General features: G+C 39.3%; 1 protein-coding gene across 12 annotated transcripts in view; it reads left to right on the top strand.

Annotated features, from left to right (window-relative positions):
• The window catches only part of PKP4 (plakophilin 4), a 104,589-nt gene that overhangs the window by 71,638 nt on the left and 12,492 nt on the right, over positions 1-20,459 (top strand). For all 12 annotated transcript variants that reach the window (XM_068949453.1, XM_068949456.1, XM_068949452.1 and 9 more), the window contains 4 exons: positions 2,617-2,830; positions 17,860-18,043; positions 19,508-19,625; positions 20,126-20,317. In XM_068949453.1, coding sequence (XP_068805554.1) covers positions 2,617-2,830; positions 17,860-18,043; positions 19,508-19,625; positions 20,126-20,317 — 708 coding nt within the window. The remainder of the gene's footprint in view (positions 1-2,616; positions 2,831-17,859; positions 18,044-19,507; positions 19,626-20,125; positions 20,318-20,459) is intronic.

Genomic DNA, 20,459 nt, shown 5'->3' on the forward strand with positions numbered 1-20,459 from the left:
TGATGTGACTGTCAGTATCGTAATAAGAAGCTGTCCCTTGAGTTACCATGGTGGATAGGAGTTAGCGTGTTTTGAAAACATGATGATATCTGTGGCAATAGGGAAGCTGCAATTCATGAAGAGTAGCCTCCCTTTCAATCAGAGGCCAGCACTAGACACTATTTGGAATAGGAAAGGATCACAATTACTTTATTGCCAAGATCAGTAAAGCCCTAATTGAGTACTCTTTTAATTTTATATTTTTATTCATTACTTAGATTTATTATTTTATTGCTGTGATAAAGAACAGATTAATTTCTTAGGCTATTAAGGGTATTACAAGCCTAGCAAAATGAACTGAAGTGCTTATATTGCTAAAACCTGGAGGTAAGCATAAGAAACCACTTATCTGCCAGAAACCCATCTTTACTGTTTAAATTACCTGCAAAATTGCACAGAAAGAATAAATTACACTTGCATGTAAAGAATAGCTATCTAAATTTGTTTTTCCTTGAATAATGTGTAATGTAGATGTAATGTTTGATGTGCTGTAATGTTGACATACAAGAGGGGATATAACTGAAAAATACGAATAGTTATTTCTTGCTTTAGTTATTTAATAATGTAGAAATAAGAATTATTTGCCTTAAAAAGGAATAAACCTTTAAAAAATATTTATAGCATCTTGCAGTATGTGCTTTCAATGTAGTCTGTATCAAATAAATAATCTTCAAGATAATTTTCATGGTACGGCAAACTTCCTAGCTACAGAAATCTTTGCATGTAAATAGCTATAAGCTTTATTTAAATCCACTGAATGCCCTCAAATACCGGTTCTGGGTGGCTGTTGGCATAACAGTGGCTACGTATGATAGATCAATGCCAGGCTTTGTATGCCCATGTTTTATAAGAATGTAAGATATGTAGGTGTGCAAATACGCCTCGTGTCAATTTGTTAGTAATTGATGTATTTTGAAATGTAAAGGCTCATGTAGGTTGTCAAATGTGATATAATTCTAACAGTAGTAAAACTGCATTATTCTAAGAATAAATTCTCTTTAAGATTTCCTTTGGAAAAATATGCTCACTCTTTTAAACAGAGGTCTAAAAAATTTTCAAGTCACTAGCCTTTCATTTTATTTCTATTATTCTCTTTAACAGCTGATTTGACAAGTTAAAAACATATACACAGTTGATAGAAACCTTGCATTTCAGGTGTTTCTTCGGTTTGGCTCTTTTTAGGTGTATATAAAGATACCAGTCATTTTGATACCAAATACCAATTTCCAAGAACGGAATAGATAAGATTCCATTTTTCAAGACTACTTTAAAAGCTTTGACTAGGTCTCAGCACTGTTTTCACTGAGAAGTGTTTTCAGCTTCTCGTGTTATGGTCAATAAAAGATACTGAACAACTTCAGCTAAAAAATCCATGAAAGCTTTTATGCGTTAATTTATTTGAAATAGCCTTCTGGCTTGCCAAACGAATTATTCTACAGGTTAGAATAGGAAAGCTCCTATTAGAATAGGATACCTCCAAAAGTGGTATAAAGTGCTTTTAATCGTGAAAAAGAGAATTCTTAGGATATTGTGATTTATATCACAGCTAGCTGTTTGGCCCAGAACCGCAGCCTTGGTGAGCAGAGGATTCAGGCGGGGTGGTGTTCCTCTTTCTTCCGTTCCCATCCGGGGTTCCCCTGTTAGAGCAGCAGCAGTTTAACTGCTGTAGGTGTGGGGTTTTTAAAGAAATCATTTACCACCTTTGTTATCCGTATTCTACGGATTGTACAGCACAAAAGCTACTGCACTGTGCTAAAATATCAAATTAAAGTATAGATCTCCTAGTGCAATGATTTGTATTAAAACAAAGTGGTTTATAGAAAATATTTTAGTAACCTTGGATGGTGATCTTTAATTTAAAATTAATGTTAGTCTTCAGAGTAATACTACTAAAAGTTATACCTCTCTAAATAATTTTTAGTTGAGCTAACAGTTATAGCAGACTTCTAAAATACTGTAATCATTTATGATTTTTTAAGTGATTTTGAACCAAGAAAAGCAGTACATGCAAATGAGATTTCAAAACACAGAAAATTAGTGTTGGAATTTATTAAAATAAATATATTGAAAAATAAATACAACTTGTCTTGTTTAAAACAAGATTTCTTGTTTAAGAAATTTCTTCAGAGTAAACCTTCCTTCCAAAAAGAACTTTAGATACACCAGTAGTACTGAATATGTGATAATTTAGACCAAACTTTTTTTGGTTTAGCTAAGTAACAACAGTTGAGATTTAAATCTTTGCAACTTTAATTTCTGGTATTCCCTAGAAAGGTATTCTGAGGTACAGGAAATTATTTTCAAAATTTTACTACTTGCAAACACGGCCTTAACAGTAACCGTTACAAACACAGAGAATAACTGAAATGTCCGTCAGCCTGTTCAGCAAGGATATGAGTAGTTCACAGGATTTTTCACTACAGCATAACAGTTAAGTTAAGATTTGCCAATGACATTTCTTCTTGGAGTACAATAAGGTATACATACTATCATTATAAAATTAAGGGGCTTTTAAATCTGTATAGCAAAATGTATGGAATCAATAGGAGCTGAAGTTCCCGTCGTTCCATTTTGTAGGTGTGTCGGCTAGGAGGAATCAAGCATCTAGTTGACCTCTTGGATCACAGAGTCTTGGAAGTGCAGAAGAACGCTTGTGGTGCACTGCGAAACCTCGTTTATGGAAAGTCTACTGATGAAAACAAAATAGCAATGAAGAATGTTGGTGGGATACCTGCCCTTTTACGACTGTTAAGAAAATCTATTGATGCAGAAATAAAAGAGCTTGTAACAGGTAAGTTTTGTATAGAAACCAGGGCAAAACTGTAATACAGATTATTTTTCTGTACTGGACACAATTTTGAAATAGCTGGTAGGTGACTGCAATTGGAGCATATTGTCTGGAATTTTATTTTTGCATTAGGTTTTCTGTCAATACAAAATAATTTATTTTGATTACTAAAATTTAAAATATTAACATAGAATTATAGGTTCACTGGGAGAAGTGAATCTTAGAGTAGTTACACTTTGGATAAATTTTGCTCCAGTATGATTCTCCTACATGCAGACCTAGATCTTGAATCAGTATTACCTTATTGGCTCTTAACATTAGTTTTATTACTGATTTTTTTTAAATCATCTTCTGATAAGTTTTACATGAGGTCTTGCAGAATTCAAAGATGAACCCTAACTGTGTGTGTGTATTTTAAGGTACAGGCAGACAATTGCAAGTATTCAAATTACAGAAGCCTCTCAGCTTACAGCCTGTTAGTAGAGTCACAGTAAATGGCTGTGCACACTTCTCATCTCTTGATTATGAGATAACAGATTTAGCTGGTAACCCATGAACCTATTTGTCATTTGGTGCAGACAGAAGGGGCAGAAATAATAAATGATTTGCAGTTTTAACACATGAAGGAGCTCCATTTTCATGAAACCAAGTTGGATTTGTTAGTGTTAGATGTGTTAGGATGCACCTACTGTCTCTTTCTCAGCGTGGGAGTGATGTGTCTATGAAGGTTAGGGTCCTGAGAAATATGAGAGAACAGAAAAAAGCAAAGAATTTTCACTTTTTCTGAAAACTTCCTATTTCAAGTATTGATAGCTCTCTCATTTGGTTTAGTTTCATAAATTTTTTTCATTCTGTTTTAAATTAAGCTATTTTGCATTACCTGACAATAAAATATCTTAATAGTTTTTCTAAACAACTTGGAATGGATCCCAATATGAGCTCTCTTATTTCTAACTTAAGTACTGTTGTGTAGCTTAGTCTACTTTGGAAGTATATTAAGTAGTGAAAATGATTCTGGACAGAATGTATCACTTTAAAACAAGCATATCACTTTAGATTCGTATGCAGACTTTTTTCCCTAAATCTTTTCCACATAAACAAATGTTAAGATAACCTGTAGGCTTGGTATTTTCTCTATTAGCACACAGTTATTTCCTTAAGAATAGTTATGTAAATGGAATACTTAAAAGTAGAATTGCACATTAGCTGCTTTATCTGCTCTACGAAATTCGTGCTTTATGTACCTGAATTATTTATGCTTTTAAGATGTGAGGGATGGTTGCACAGATGAAGCCGAATTCAAATTTTTGCTTATAGACGGTACAGTCACTATTTATTTAAAAAAAAAAGTATGCTGTTATTTTTCAAAAAATATATAGCATATAATCTGTAAGTAAAAATAATTTTCAAATAAATATGGTATTCAGTTTGAGTTACAATGAAGGTGACTACTTCAGAAAAAGTAATTTTTAACTAATTTTTAACACACAGATATTGCATGATCCTTTTTTCTACCAACTACAGCAAAATGGTAAGTTTTGACCTAATTCTGTTCTGCTTAAGTCAGTGACATTGACTTCCATTAGAACAGAGTTAGACCAATGCTGAACACTGTAGGAAAAATCCACAGTATACTTTTGACAGTTAGAGATTTTGAAACCTTTTCTATAAATGCCAATATAATGAAAGAAGTGGAAAGGGTCCAATGACTACTTGGTTAGTAATTTAAAAGTTTTACCTGTGTCAGAATTAAAACTAGCAGTCCATACCCAGTTTACTATGTGTTCCCAGTTCTGTTTTTATACTCTTATAAAAACAGAAAAATGAGTATAAATCTACACTACTAGAAACACTGTATCGCTGATTTCTAGTTTAAAATTAACACTATTCATTAATGTTTCAGCTTATCCATCATTTTTCCTATAAAATGGAATATTTAGGGTAACATTTCTTAGTGAAGGAAGTATGCATTTTCTTTTCCTGAGGAAAGGGCTTCTTCCTTAGTAAATAAATTATATCTTCCTCATTAGCAGTATCAATTAGTAGGTGTCCATTGCCTTTGAAAGATAACAGATATATCTAGCATGACGCTGTGGGAAATCCCCATCTAGTTTACTTTAAAATGCATAATTACTTTATCAAGTAAAATTAGAAATAGCACACTTCTTGCAATCTACTTAGATATTTTTCACATGAATGCATTTATATAAGATTTATGAAGGGAGGGACGATTTAGTCAAAAGCAAACTTTAACCTCACAAATGGCTTGGGAACGTGCCCTGAAGACTAACAGTTTGAATTTTGGAAGGCTGGCATATTGTGGGGGGGAGTGTGTTAAGTGCAAACATGTTTTGGAGGGGTTAGAAAACAGTAGGAATACTGGTGCCTACATTTAATAACACCAGTAACTGAAATGACAAGATTGAAATACAGAAAGATAGAGAGATGGAAACTGAATAGCAAATTATATCAAAATAAATATAGAAAGGATAACTGCAAAAACACAAGAATGTTTTAAGAAGAAAGAAAATCTTTTTTTGTTAGCTACAGATTATTCAGAATATAAAATGCATTGTATCACTTTTCATAATCGTTACATGAAAATGAAGTAACAAGAAACCCCCATAAACTTTAAAAGCTGAACTTCGAAGTGCTTTGGAAGAGAATAACTAATGAAGAGCTTGTTCGAGCTGTGGGCGGTTTCCGTTGCTGCTGACCGAGGGAGCCCTGCTGTCCCTCTATGCCTTCTCACCAGGGAGGTTACTCCTCTCCGGTAGCTGCAGCGCAGGCCACTAGACGTTCTGCACCAGCTCTTTCTCCACAGCTTCCACACCAGACACTGGACGTGCTGGTGGGGCCCAGGAGCTCCGTTCCCTAACAAGTGACATGAAGAATGTTTGCAAGTTTGGTCTGTCTAGATATGTTTTTATGTTGCAGTAGGTCAACAGAGCCGGAAATCAATCTATGAATTCCAGGAACTTGTGTCTTGCAAGGCTTGTACAGCTCTCTGTGGGGTAAAAAATCAAAATATGCATGTCCTTGAATGCAGGTGCAGTTTCTAATAATTGAGTATACTGTCAAGAGACCTGGGCAAACAGCCCTTTATTATGTCAAAATCTAAGAAGTATTGGTGTATGCCAGTAGTGCATGTTTTCTAGTGAAAGGGAGTCAGAAGCTTCCTCTCTGTTGAGGTAGTATCTTGATTTCTATCAGATTTTCACCAGCAGAGATAAGCCATGAACTGCTCCCTCTCCAGCGAAAGATTTCTGATCCAGACTTTTCAATGGTTAGTTTTCTGTCAGTGTTGCTCCCTGAAACCACTCATGATGAGGTCAGACAAGTGGCAGTGCTGGCCCAGGGGAAGCAGCAGGGTTTAATAATCAGGATTAAGAAAGAATGAGCACAAAGTCTGCCCTACCAGCCACAGCTAATCACTAGCTTAGCTGTGTGGTAAAGCTGTGTTGTTGATGGTCCTGGCAATTCTTCACTTTATTTCTTCAAATTACTACATCAGCCAGTTCAGTTTAGAAATGTTATTCTTCGTCCAGCAGCATGATCTTTTGTATACAAAGAGCTGTCTTTCTGAGAGATTACGTTCCTGCAACAATTGATACTGTGCATTGTAGCTTGTGTATTTTTGGAAAAGCAACCTGAGGTACCTTTTGAGGAGGTATAGATATAGCTGCAAGACCCATAGAAGTCTGCAAACTAAGCACTCTGTGAAACAGGTATAGTTGCTTTTTACCACTTCATTTTACTCTAATATTTACTTCTGCTCTATTCTATATACAGTCCAAAGCACTTCGTGATCAGTTATGTAAAAACTGCAGAGAGGGAACACAAGCGTCCATGCTCAGACGTGGACCTCCAAGCCAGCGCAGCTGCCAAAGAGCTCTAAGAAACGTGCTACCCATTTGTTAACGTCACCTGATGTGAGCAGCTGCGCCGGAATTCATTGCCGTAAACTCTTCTGAGATTAAAATGCCGAGGTTCAAAACCAAAAGAAAATGAAAAAAAGACGTGGCTGGATACAGAGGAGAAAGTGTTCTTTGCCACTGATAATTCAAAGGTGCCACAAATAGTTGAGCTCCCACAACACTCCAGAATAAAAAGCCATTCCGTGAGGGATGACCATGCCATATTTTTTCTCTCTCCTACAGAAATGTCACCATTTCATCTGCAACTTTTTTTTTTTAAAATATGACTTAAATTTGACCTTAAACAGCTAAAGCTGTTATCTGGAGATGCATGCATCATGTATGCATCGGGATGCCTGATGATCGTGTGCATGCATCGGGATGTCTCTTAGGCCTAACAAAATTGCTGGCTAACCATGTTTTACATATTCTCTGAATTAAGTAACAGAATAAAGCTTTGCAGAGCTATCACATAAGGGATTTTCTGGACAGGGCAATTATTTAAAATCCTATTACAGAGGGCTGAGACTACATCAGTAATACACCAAATTCAAAATGGAACCTGTAATCAGTAAAAACAAACCAACCAAAGAATCCCTTAGGACACTAAAAGCAGCTCCTGAGTCTGAGAGAACTCTGAGTCTGAGATGCTTACAGTCTGTGACAGCAAAACTGTTCTAAATCTGAGAAGTTCTAGTTAACAAGCTATTGATTTTTATATTAATTTTTTAAAAATTATGCATCATATACTGTTGCACAGTTTTCTGCATTCCGTTTACCTGACCACATAAAGGCAGGAAACAGGTCAGTGAAACTTCATGTACGTTAGTTTTGCACTTGTGTGTTTCGATGAGATCAGTTATTATATCCTATCTGCTTCACTGCCAGTTTGTACTATGACTTATCTACTTGACTGTTAGTTTTCAGCTGATGCTGTCTTTTGTAGAGCCAGTAAACTAGAGAGCCCTACATTTGTGCTATTATAATGCTGGTCTTTGTCCATACCTTAGTATAAGAGAAAGCCTACTGCATTTATTAACCTGCAAGTGAATCAGTGGAGTTTTGAAAATTATTTTTTTTAATTATATAGAAGGCCATCAGTTTGATTACTTGAATATATGTTGCTCCTGAGTGATTTTATGTGCATTATGCACAGCAAGCAGCATATAAAGACAGACTGGTACTGTTTGGTGTGTTGAAAGAACAGCTCTTCATAAATAATCTCTCTCCAGTTGAAAGTATCCTACAGAAAATTTTGAGAAATCTGTTGATTTGGGGGGATTTCTGTGGCCTGTCCACAGGAGCGGGATTTGATAAAAACGATTGAAATCACTAAATGCCATGACATCAAGTTTTGAGTTTTATCTTTAAAAGTAAGGATTCCCAACTACCTGTTTTTACCAGATGCTCCAATTCTGGTTTTTTTTTTTTTTCCATTCTGCAGAGGTTAAACCTTTTTTCCTTTTTCATATCACCTTCTATAGATTGCATTTCCAAAAGAGAATAGGATCCTTGCTGCCTAAGCCTTGAGGTCTCAAATTTTGTTTCTGCATAATTTTTGACACGTTGTGTGAGTTAACTTGAGAAGCTTATGTCATCCTCACAGAAACTCATACCGTTTGTCTATTTACAGCTAGATCAGCTGTTATTTCCAGTACCCACGGGAGTCACAGGTAGCATCGCCGCTGTCATACAGAGTTTGATCGCTGGACCCAACTGGCAGACGTTTCTTCCTCACAGGTCTTTGAACCTCCACATATGTTCTGAGAAAAGTGAGATAAAAATGTAAGGACTGAAAAGAGGGCTGTATTCCTCTGAAGTCCGTTATTCTCTAAATATCTTTGGAATTCTTCAGAAAAAGAAAAAACCCTTCTGTCACTGAAATGTAGTTTTTTAGTCTTGTGTCTCAGTTTCTGCTCCATTGCAGTTTGTAGAAATTTCACAGGCTTTGTAAGTGTCTCTTAAATTAGGGAGCAACATGGTCAGTTATAGTCAAATTTCTAATATTAAGGTTTACTTGAAGAGTTTGACTAGCATCTTGGAGTCAGAGACCCCGGACCTTTAGAACAAAAAACTGACTCAACCTGTGGGAGAAAGCTGCTCAACCAAACTTTTTGATGCACTCTTTTATATGCCAGTTTCTTTAGTCTGGTTGATCTCTGTTCTTTTTAAGCACTCACATCTGTAGACAGTTTCACACAGAAATGTTTCAGGCAATCCTGTTTTCTTTGTTGCTAGACCAGAATTTACATTAGATTGTCAAGGTTATTTGGCTTTAACTTTTGTAAGGTTCAAGGATGAGATCCACATCGTTTAAGAATTATTCTCTGTTTTGTAAGTAGTACAGTTTTCAAGCTAGAAAATCAGAAATACGGACAAGGCACAAAACATGGTATATGGAGGGTTACGTTTGGTAGTTGTTTCCATCCATTTTTCCAGCTACCGCTAGCTCGTCCTGTCCTTGGTTGCATAACCTGGCCTGGTGAACTTACCCAGGCCCCAAAACAACTTCAAAGACTTCTAGATGAAACCTGATCATGACATGTGCTGTCTGCAAGCCTCGCTATGCCGAGGAGGGTGGCAGACGGGGGTTACAGCACACGGGCATCCCTCTGACGGGCTTCAGGAGGCTCTTCAGCTCAGTATTTTTAACTGTTGGTGTTCTTCACAAGTCCTTTTGTTGGGAACTTTGGGCTTATCCTGGGCTAATCCACAGGCTTTGCCTGCATGACAAATACTTGTCTAATGCCTAATGTTTGTCTAATGCCTAATTTGTGATGTTATATCCCTTCTAAGAATTGTTTCAGAACTGGATTGGAAAAAGGAGGCACAGTGTCTAAAATACCTCAGTGAGTGACTTCTAGTGGCTGTGTGAAAGGACTTACCTGCCCCTGCCAGGGCTCCAATGTATAGTAACTAAAGTCTGCTAAAAAAAATTTAAAACCTCGTGCATAAGCCTGTACACTTTTCTTTAGGAATCTTTTATTAAAGCTATTTAGATTTTTATATTGTTTTTGTTGGTATTTGATATTCTAAAAGGCTTATATTTAAGCCTTTTAACCTAAATTGTACCTCTGAATAACCTGTTGAGCATTTTTATTGTGCTTTCCTCTTCCTGGACCTTCTTGATTTTTTTTTTTTTTTCTCCCATTCAGCCAGTTTAGAGAAAAACATATTCTGGTTCATCAATATTGTTTGCATAGCTTGAGATGAGTACAGTATTTTATTCCATCTTTTACATCTTAGCTATTTAAAAGTATTTTATCTACAGTTAAATCAGTGTTATATGTTTTCATTATTTTTTCGTACTTATACTGGAATGCTTCTTCAGAGGCAAACTGATAGGTTTTTGCTATACTAGATAAACCTGAACTATGACCAGCAAAGTTCCTTAGTTTTTTGAGGAGGCAGACATACTCCTTAAATGTTGTTTTTATTTTTATTCTTAAAATCTGATCGGTTTGAATGACTGGCCAGAACTTTGGAGACAGGATTATGTGTGTTTGTTAAAAATTCATGCTCTTGTTACCGTAGGTGCAAACATTAAGGTACGTTCTCTGTGTCCGTCTAAAGCAACACACTTTAGGACAAAAATGTCCAACTATTGCTAATAACAAAGCAGTTCAGTCGATAGCAACTGCAAATTTTCATGCAGATAAGTCTCTCAACTTTATCGTGCTATTTATCCTCATTTCCTGAGTAGGATTATATTAGATGATGTAAGTTTAGCGCAGTCATCACTGTGAGATCTGCAAGGATCAGAATTTCAGGCAAAAATAGGGCAGGCAAAGATGTCCCTGATCGAAAAAGAAAACAGAAAGTCCCTCCTTTCGTACAACTGCAAAAATGCTTTCGTGTGGCGTGTTAAACTGCCCTGCAGAGCTTACTGATTATTTTCCTTGTACTCTGTAACTGCGGAGCTCCCTCCTCCACAAAGAACTGCCCGGCTCAGGCAGGGAGGCGGACGCAGCTTCTCTCCTCCTGGGAGGAAACCAAACCCGTTATCTAGCTGTGGTTTGGGCTATCTCTGGGCTTCGGCAGGTGATTCTGTAACACTTAACACTTGTTTTTAAGTGTTCCTTCACAGCAACGAGGAATACAAAGGCATTCCTCTTGAAATGACATACAAAATTATACTGTAATCCCGAGGGTTTCTCATACCATACCTTAAGGTAGCTCCTTGCACTACATAGCTCCTGCCACCGTTTCCTTATTTTTGAAAGGAAGCTTCCCAAACTACCTACCTTTGCCCTAAGGGTTTATTTTTAGTAAGCACTAAATTTGGTCCCAATATCTTAAAGCAAACACTCTATAAATAATCAGATTGTATTCTCATCTTTAAAATAAAGACTAAAGAGCTACATAATGCAATTTTATTTTGCCTTTGTAAAATAAAAGGCTGAAAGACTTCTTCCAAATTAGCAAATGGAGGGTCCTGATGAAAGCTTTTGCCTTCAGATAATGATCACAGGGGAATAAATTATTAAGCATTTAAAGAAGCTGCCTCCGGAAGAGAGTTCAGCTTTTGACTTAGTTACCCAGGGGAACTCCCGTGATTTGCTTTCTGTGATGCCTCCCTGGCTAATCCTTGTGGAACAGAGCTTTACAGGCCCCTCGGAGGGCCAGTGAGTTCAGGGACGTCCTTTCCTTAGTCTGTTCGCTCTGTGCCGGGTGCCCACATGCAACGACATGCTGCTGCTGCTGGTTCCCCTCCAGGGTCTTAGCAAGCAACCAAGCTGTGGTGTCCCCGTGACGGTATGGCAGGTGGTTCGCACGTACGGTATGGTGCGTGGTGTGTGCCAGACGTAGCCTTGCGAATCCAGCGAGCGCTGCTGGCTGCAGGGGCCTGAGTTCCTGCGTGCGTGAGCATCGTCCTTCGCTGTGTTGGCATTTCAGGTGTTTGCTACCCAGCTCCTCCAGCTTTTTCACAAGCTATAGTTCAGCCCTGGAATATCTAGAGGCAGTCACACTTGGCCAGACGGAGAGATTCACCTCTGTGTGAATAACCATACAGTATATTTTCAAAGCAAGGTCACATAAAATCAAGTAAGCTATTTTCTCATGGGTTATGTAACTGTAGATAATTTAATATCTAATAGTGGTCTGAGACTCAGTACGGAATTTATTTCTCTTACATAACTTGCTTTAACAACAAATGTTTTGGGGGGGGGGGGGGGGGGTTTAGCTGAGATTAATTTCTAGCCTGAATCACAAACTGCATGAAATACGGTCGCAAAAGCGTAGCACCATAGGCCAGTGAAGCATTTAGATTTCTCACGGCTAGGTTTCTGTGAAGTATAGGTTTTTATTAAGCATTTCTCTGTAGTGAAAGCATACAGTCACAGAAGATATTTATGGTTTGAAATTGCATATGTAAAGTATAGGTTTCTATTAAGTATTTCTCTTTAGTGAAAACATACAGTCACAGAAGATATTTATGGTATGATGTTGCCTATGTAATGAAATAGCATTATGTAATCAAACTGTTAAACCTGAAGGATAAGTAAACTTCAGCTTATTTTGAGCATGAACACGTGGTGCAGTACAAACTTTGAAGGCACAAGCAGTTCATAAAGATCTCTCTCAAATCTTTTAAAACACACTTCCAACTATAGAATTTCTTTTCCAGTTTATATATCCGTTGTCTTTCGTACTGGAAATTGTGTTGTACAGGAGCTGCCGAGAAAAGTCATAAATACTTGCATGTCTCCAAAAACGTTGTATAAGAGTATTAAAATTTAACATCAGTTATCTCTGAACGTTTGAACATGTGAAGTATGTGTTGCAGTAGATTTTTCATCTTTAGTTCCTCAGGACTATGAGACTGTGAAGGACATAGTCTATTCTTTAACTTTTATAAATTAATGGAGTATTTTGTAATATGTTGAAGTATTGGAATGAAATGCACAGTTTTCACAGAAGTAATATTTCTGCGAAATAGGTGTTTAAAAACGTAACTAGACAGTGGGTACAAGAAGGAAGTTTGGGGAAAAGGTTGAACAAAAATCATTTGCAGGCATCAGCAGAAAATGAAACAGTTGTTAAACTAGAAGTCTAAAAAATGTGAGGGATCCTGAACAGATGGGATATGGTTCTAGAAGAGTAAAGGGAAATGCGTGATCAAAGGGTCTGTGACCAGCTCCGGCAGAGCAGAGAACAACAGGCACGTAGAGACAAAGTTGCCCCTGGCTATTGATGGGAGAGCAGTGGCTTCTGAGGGGGCACAAACCTGCTCCCCTTTGTAAGAAGGTAAACTCCAGGAGCCTGGAGTTTGCTGGGGAAGAGAGCAACTCTTGAGATTGGTGAGGATCAGGAACTGTGGGAAGAGGACACCTGGAGACCAGGATGAGTATGATAATCCTGATTATATGAAGGATAAAAAAAGGAACTGGGTATGCATTCTTTGAAATGTTCAAAGATTTCTACTGAAACAGACTGTAGGTTGGTTCGTTTGTTCTTGGTTGTGTGTCCAGTCCCTTTTAAGAAGACTGGGTCAGGCGGGAGGAGGTTGTTGATGGCAAGATGCAGCAGACTCAGCTGCTTAGGCGATGTCAGGGGATGACCAGGAGGAACGAGATGCAGACAGCAGTACCCTGAGGTACTTGTTGCTTGGACACTCACGGACAGAGTGTTTTTAAAAAAAATGAAAGCCTAGTTCAGGGGGTTCTTGACATAAGGTAACAGTTATGTGGGGAACCAGATTTCTCAGACACAATGGTTGGTCACTGTCTGCATGGTGACAGGAGTCTCCACTGCGAGAGTCCAGTGGCAGTGTCTTCAACTGAATCAGGTGAGACTCCCCAAAGCGCTGTTTGGCCACATTCCTGTGTCCAGCTGGCCCCCGGTCCTATGGGACCACTCCAGCATATGCCTGATCCATTGCTCTCAATTGTCCTAAGATAGCTAGGAAGTGTTTTGTATGCAGTTTGTGTACAGAAAACTTTTATGTGACCTTTTCTACATCTGCAAAAACAGTTTCTATGGACTGTTTACGTGTGTCTTATCTATGTGCAGTTCAGTCAGTTCTGCAACAGGACCTGCCTGGGAGTCTCTGGAATGGGCCAGTTCTCCACCCACAGCATTAGGCAATACATTGAAACACGCAGATTGGAGCTGCCTGGGGGGAAATCGTCAGGACAGTCCAGAATTTCTACCTGGAGATCTTCTGCAGCAGCTAGTCAAAAGCTTTGCTGTAAGGTGGCTGGGAGGGAGTTCAGCCAGTACAAGTCAGTTCGTTGTTTCAGACCCGTCTGTTGTCTTATGTGTGCTGACAACTGGCTGGGGAGCTCCTGGACCACCCAGGGAATTAATAACTTAAGTGCACTGGATGAGCACACAGGCACAGCCCTAATATCCAGCTGTGTCACAGCTGTAACTATAGGACAAACTCAAACATTATATCTATCACACTTGCGACTTACGTTAGCTCAAAAGCCGTTTGGTTGAGTGAAACCAAGCTTGGATCTTTCTGCAAGGGTGCAGCTAGGAGAGTTCAGTGCAAACCATTTCTATTTCTGCTCCACCATTGTGTGTTTTCTCTGTATTTAAAAAGGTAACTGTCCCAGGCTGTGTTCCAACAAAATGAGGCTTCTTGAGTTTAAAATCGTTTTGGGTGTCTTTGAGAAGCTCACTGTAAGGAGACAATTAGGACAGTCCCATCTCAAAGCCTGGACTCATCCTGCTTCCCATTCCAGCAACAGTAGCCAAATAAATATGTCTGGGATTTAGAAAAGGCAGCTGTGAGGTTTGTGAGAGCGTTGGGTTGTTAGGAGAGTTCGTTGTACAATCTTGGACTAGTTGCCAAAAAGTCTGGCTCCTAGGCAGATGAGCTACTGAAGAAAGTTGTGTTGTACCAGGGGAGCAAAGCTACCAACCGTATTCTTTATTCCAAAGATCAAAATTATCTCTGTGTGAGCTAAACTACAGAGAAAAGCATCTGTAGGAACTGCTGTATGACACTAAGTACTTTGGCTGCCTATGTCATAACTGGAAGTCCAAACACAGTCATAAACCTCCTTATGAATATATCCACCCCTGAAGCCTCCGCTTCATTATTTTGATGATGGCTTTTAGTATGCAAAGGTTTTTCTTTCTTATTTTTGTGTGACTGTATTGAAAACTTTACTGTCTTGATCTGGTTGTCCTTTCCACCCTCCAATAATTAAGAGAAAACTAAGTGTTCAAGAACTAGGCAAATTGAGTTAACCACAAAATTTATAGTAGCAATTTTAATAGGCTACTGAGGAAATGCTGTTTAATGTTTTTGCTGGGTGTACCCAGCTATATTACTTTACAATTAGTAAAATATTGTCTATGAGGAAGAAATAATGATTTTTTATCATGAAAGATGGGTACCGGTTGAGAATTTAGAGGTATTTTAAGCTGTGTTTCAGATTGAAAGAGATGATTAAATGCAGTGTGTAGCATATTACTTAAATTATCAGCAAAACTAGATATGCATGTCTGATCTCAAATGTATCTTTGTAGTTGAATGTCTTATTAGAAGAAGGTATGCAACAGGGTGGTGAACTGCAGAATTCTGCCTAAGGGTAAAAGATTGACTGTAACTTCCTTTGGGTAATAGGTGAATGTGGGCATGGCTTGCAAGAAGAACCTTTCTGTAGTCTCTTTACATCAGCTTTTGGATGTTCAGTTCTGCACAAAGTGTCTAATATCCCAGGTATACAATGAGAAAGTAGGCAAGAAAGTGGTAGTATCGGTGCAGGCCGTGTGGCTGCGTTTGTCACGGAAAACAACAAAAACATATCACCCTTCCCTTCCTCATCTTGCATGACTCCTCCTGCCTGGCTTTCCAGGCCATGTGATCTAGCGTTATATGTCACGCACCTGGGACCTTTGCTGGAAACTCTCCTTATTGGCTGCCATCCATCTCCCATTACACCATCATCATCATTTTAGAGAAATTTAATGCCTTAATGACCTTTAATTAATATTTAATGAATTTGCGTTTGTAAGACTGATGATCTTTTAGCCATAACATTCATAGAATTGGTTTCTTCTCACTTCGTTTTTGCTCTTGCATTCTTCAAAGCAAGTGGCCTTTCTTGTCCCTTTTACTTCTGCTTGGAAATTTGAAGAGATTTCCAGCTTATATGATTTCCCTTTTTCTTGAGAACATTGCCAAACCTCTTCCATGTTCTTTTTTAAATTGTTTGTGACTTTAATCTCTGAGTTTCTTATAAATCAGGATATTAATCTATTTCTTCCCTCTCCCTAACCTCTTCCTTACAGGGTTGAAGACTCTCTCACACTTTGGAAATCAGATGTTCTTGCCCTTTTTTGAATAGGATGAAGAGTTCAGAAAAATGCCTCATCTCCTCTTCTGATAGATGCCCCTGTCTCATCTCAGACTGCCGACTGGCTAGGACTGATGAGACAGCCAAGTGAAAATACCCCTGGGGATGGGGCACGTTCTCCCAGAGCACAGGCAGCTTCAGTGGCATCTGTAAGGAGCGTTTCTATTTTTGAGACTTAGCTTAGTTGCAACTGCACTTCTGCTGCAGACTGTACCGTGGCCTGAAGTACAGTCTGTGACACATTTAGTAAAGCAGTCGCAGCTCCCATAGTGGCCTCCACGTGGCTCCACAAGTGAGGTTACTTCTGGCCATCACCCATAGCGCGAATGTCCATGTGAGCAGCTACTCAAAGGAGGAAGGTCCCGTACCAACAGCTAGCCTGTGTTGAGATATTTCTTCTGTCCGCATGCATGTTCACACCTTCCCCCCTGCACCGGCAGTCTTCCCCAGGAGAGCGGCGCAGCGGTCACGCCACACGCCGCTCACGCTCTGCGCGGTTGGGAAGCAGCGTCACTGCTGCCCTCCGTCCCGCTGGCGTGGCCCTGCGCGTATGCACCTGCAGGGCAGATGTGCTGTGTATGGCAGGCATCAATAAATCAGTAAATAAATTAGTAGTAGATGACTTTTGCTTTTTGTTTTATATTAAGTTGTATGCGGAATTAATCTGGCAAATCCAGTAGCAGCCCCTCTAGGAGCTGACGTGTCTGCTGTAGCCTAAGTCTGCACCAGCTCACGCTGAAGGTCCTAGCAGATGTCATGGTAATATTGATAAAGGCAGGGAAACAACGAGTTTGTACGTGTTGCTAGCAACTTGTGCCTGCTATTAAATGAGACTGCGCTCAGGGTAGACTGTGCAGAGCTCTACAGTATGGCTCTGTCTCATTTGTCACATGTGTTTTATAAGCAATATTTTTAAGTGCATACCTTTAAGTTATAGCCCTGAGTTTTACTCAGTAAGATTTTAGTGTTTTCAGCATTCTCAGTCTCTCTGTCGGTCTCTCTGTCTGTCTTTCCCCTCAAAGAATATGATTTGACGTTTATCTGGCAAGCTACGAAAAATGACAGATTTATTTTTCTTCCTGTTACAGGAAGTTGTCAGTGTGGGATTCTTGTCTTTAGATATCTAAGAAAAGTGTTAGCATTAGAGATGTGTAGTGACCTTGATGCACAGGTTTCAGGATGATGGAAAGGTGATTTGCAAAATGAGACAAGTCTGAATGCTTATAGGGAACATACATCTGGATTCCTATAGTGCGACAGGGGCTTCCCCTCTCCTGCCGGCTAGCCGAATGAGCTGTTGCTCAAGTGAGAAAGAAAGAAAATCCTCCTGTCAAATCAGTGGATGTTTCTGTTGGCTGATTTTCCTTGAAGGAGAGAGACTATTTACTCACTGATATGCAGATTTTCTTTCTCAGTATGGCAGGAGACGTAGCTGCTGATCTACGATTAGGTTTATTCTGATTGTTGTTTCACTTTTCATTGAAGAGGTTACACCTCAGTCGGACAGGCAAACGGAAGACTGTTGAATAAATTGTGACCTGCAGTTTACGAAGTATTATTTCGGGACTGTAAAGTGAATCTTTTAATGGCAGCTTTGCTGACCGATGAATGCTGTTGGCATGTAAAAGTTGTGTTGCAGACTAATTAATTATATTTCTTTTGGTTATGCATAGGTAAATGTATTTTTCTCCTGTTTAAAGTGATGTCTCTTAAGTTGTTAGTGTTGCCTTACGATTGCTGAGCGCAGTAAATGCTGCCGAGTCGTTGCTGATGTTGCTGCATGCAATGCTTCCCTAAGGGGTTCTCTGGAACTTGTCCTCGTGCGACGCCGTGAAGATGACGATCATCAGAGAGGCTCTGGCCACGCTGACGAACACTGTGATAGTGCCCCACTCCGGGTGGAACAGTTCTTCCTTTGACGATGATCATAAAATTAAATTTCAGACTTCCCTAGTCCTACGCAACACTACCGGATGCCTAAGGTAACTTGCTGCTCCACAAGACTCCTTTTTGCAGAGGAACCGTGTTATCCAACAGGTTCTGTGTATAGGATCACTGTGCAACAAAATTGCTGTTACAGTCTATAAATTCTGTACTTTTATATCTATCTTTTTCTATATCGGAAGAACTTGACAAGCACAAAGTTAGACACTGGCATTAATTACTTTGATTTGCGTGGCTCATGGGAATTACTTAGAAAAAAAACTGTGCATTTGGTGATTCTTTATTGCTGTATACAATTAAAAAACTATGTATGTATAAGTATGCATATCAGTAAAGACATGTTTGACTCTTCCTTTTGTGGATTTCTCAAACAGCAGTAAGTGGGGAAAAAAGTATTCTTCAAAATAAAAAAATGCAAAACTAAAATATCTGAAAAGAGAATTCAAGGACGGGGAGTAGTATATGAACTATTTCTGTTTAGTTGTAGGTTTGTTTATCATTTTAATTTACTAGATTTCAAATTGTGTTCCATCAAGCAGTCGAGGAAGGCCGCTGCGTTGAAACACACAGCATGGAATTGCTTTTTTTTTGCTGGCGACCCTTCCAAACAGAATCACAGAATCACAGAATCACAGAAGGGTTGAGGTTGGCAGGGACCTCTGGAGATCATCTAGTCCAACCTCCCTGCTCAAGCAGGGTCACCTAGAGCATATTGCCCAGGATCACATCCAGACGGCTAGAATCTCTTCCTACGCCACCGCTCTTTTGCTCGTTGGGTCATTTTCAAGATGACAAGTTTCACGCTGCGGTTGAACACAGCCGTGCTGGCGCAGCGCAGGGGAGCGAGCAGCTCTGGACAGGGACGACGGCTTTTCTCCGCAGCAGCGCCCTTTCTAACGCGCATCCGATCCGAGCCTGAGGCCGAGGTTTCGGTGGCCTTGGAGGCAGATGCTTGTTCCCGCCCTTTGCTGCGTGCTCTGAAGCACACGGCAGCCTTTTCCTTTCCCTGCACCTTCGTCTACATACTTGCACCATCTATCACTATCTGTAGTCTATCTATCGCTAGCAGAAATGCTAGCGAGGCTGCACCACAGAACAGATCGCTGAACTTATCTGGGTTTTAAAAGAGACAACAGAGGGTATTTTTAACTCAGACAAGTTTGGTGATCTGTTCCACAGCGGACACAACCTGGGAGCTGCGTTAGGACAGCGGAGGAGGCTTGGATCGGGAGAGGCGGTGGGGAAGAGATTTCTGCCTTTGCTCAGTTTTGTCAGTGAATCGCTTCTACCTTAAAATTAGTTTGAATTATATTTATCTTTTATGGAAATTGTGCAAGGGTAGGGGGAGGTTTTTGCACCACGTGGTATGTTTGCTTTTGTCTTCTCAAAGTCACGTATCAAACAGCTGCGTAAAAACTTCTGCAAACTGCTGGATAAAATACGTCTGCGTACCCGTGACTGCGCTACGTCCACTTACGTTCTTGTTCCTTTCAACCCTTTAGGAATCTGAGCTCTGCCGGTGAAGAAGCCCGCAAACAAATGAGATCTTGCGAAGGGCTGGTCGATTCACTGCTGTATGTGATCCATACGTGTGTGAACACGTCGGATTATGACAGCAAGGTGTGTGCATACTCTAAGTCATTTTTAGTACTAAACCATATGTCTGATACAATCTTTTGGGGTTTATATAGTGTAATTTAGCACTGGGATGTGCTTAGCTTGACTGGTCTTCTCTCCTCACCTGAAGTTATTCATGCACAATCAAATTCTATTGCATAATACAAGTTAACTGGTTCTGTGCTTTACGTTTTGGAGAGTGTTGAAGTATTCATTCCTTGATAAAACAATAATAAAAAGCACTCATGCTTTTTATTTTCAAAATTCCAAAAAATAAGTTACTACAGCAGAGATGATTTCACCAATATTTTCATAACTGGGGATATAAGCAGAGACATTTCAATCTTCCCAAAGAAACAGAAGCAGCGATGCCCAAGACCCAGAATTAGAATTTGGTTCTTTTGCTCCAAACGTCTTTTCATCTCTACTCAATTTGTTTGGTTTGCTGTATCGCTATGTGAGAAAGTAACTAACTGCTTGCCATCTTTATGCTTCGGTTTCAGACAGTGGAGAACTGTGTGTGCACCTTGAGAAACCTTTCTTATCGTTTGGAACTGGAGGTACCTCAGGCACGTCTGCTGGGCATTAATGAATTGGATGACTTGTTAGGGAAAGAATCACCGAGCAAAGATTCGGAGCCAAGTTGCTGGGGGAAAAAAAAGAAGAAGAAAAAAAAAGCTTCACATGAAGATCAGGTTTGCCTTTTTCTTTGTACAAATATATCAACTGCTGTTTAGCCAATGATTTTAAAAAATATATGTGTATATATGGCTTGGGAAAAAACATATGTCAAATGAAAATATAGAGGTTTCATGTACTCACAAATGCATATTCCTT

Source organism: Struthio camelus, chromosome 6, assembly GCF_040807025.1.
Source record: "Struthio camelus isolate bStrCam1 chromosome 6, bStrCam1.hap1, whole genome shotgun sequence".
NCBI classification, from domain to species: domain Eukaryota; kingdom Metazoa; phylum Chordata; class Aves; order Struthioniformes; family Struthionidae; genus Struthio; species Struthio camelus.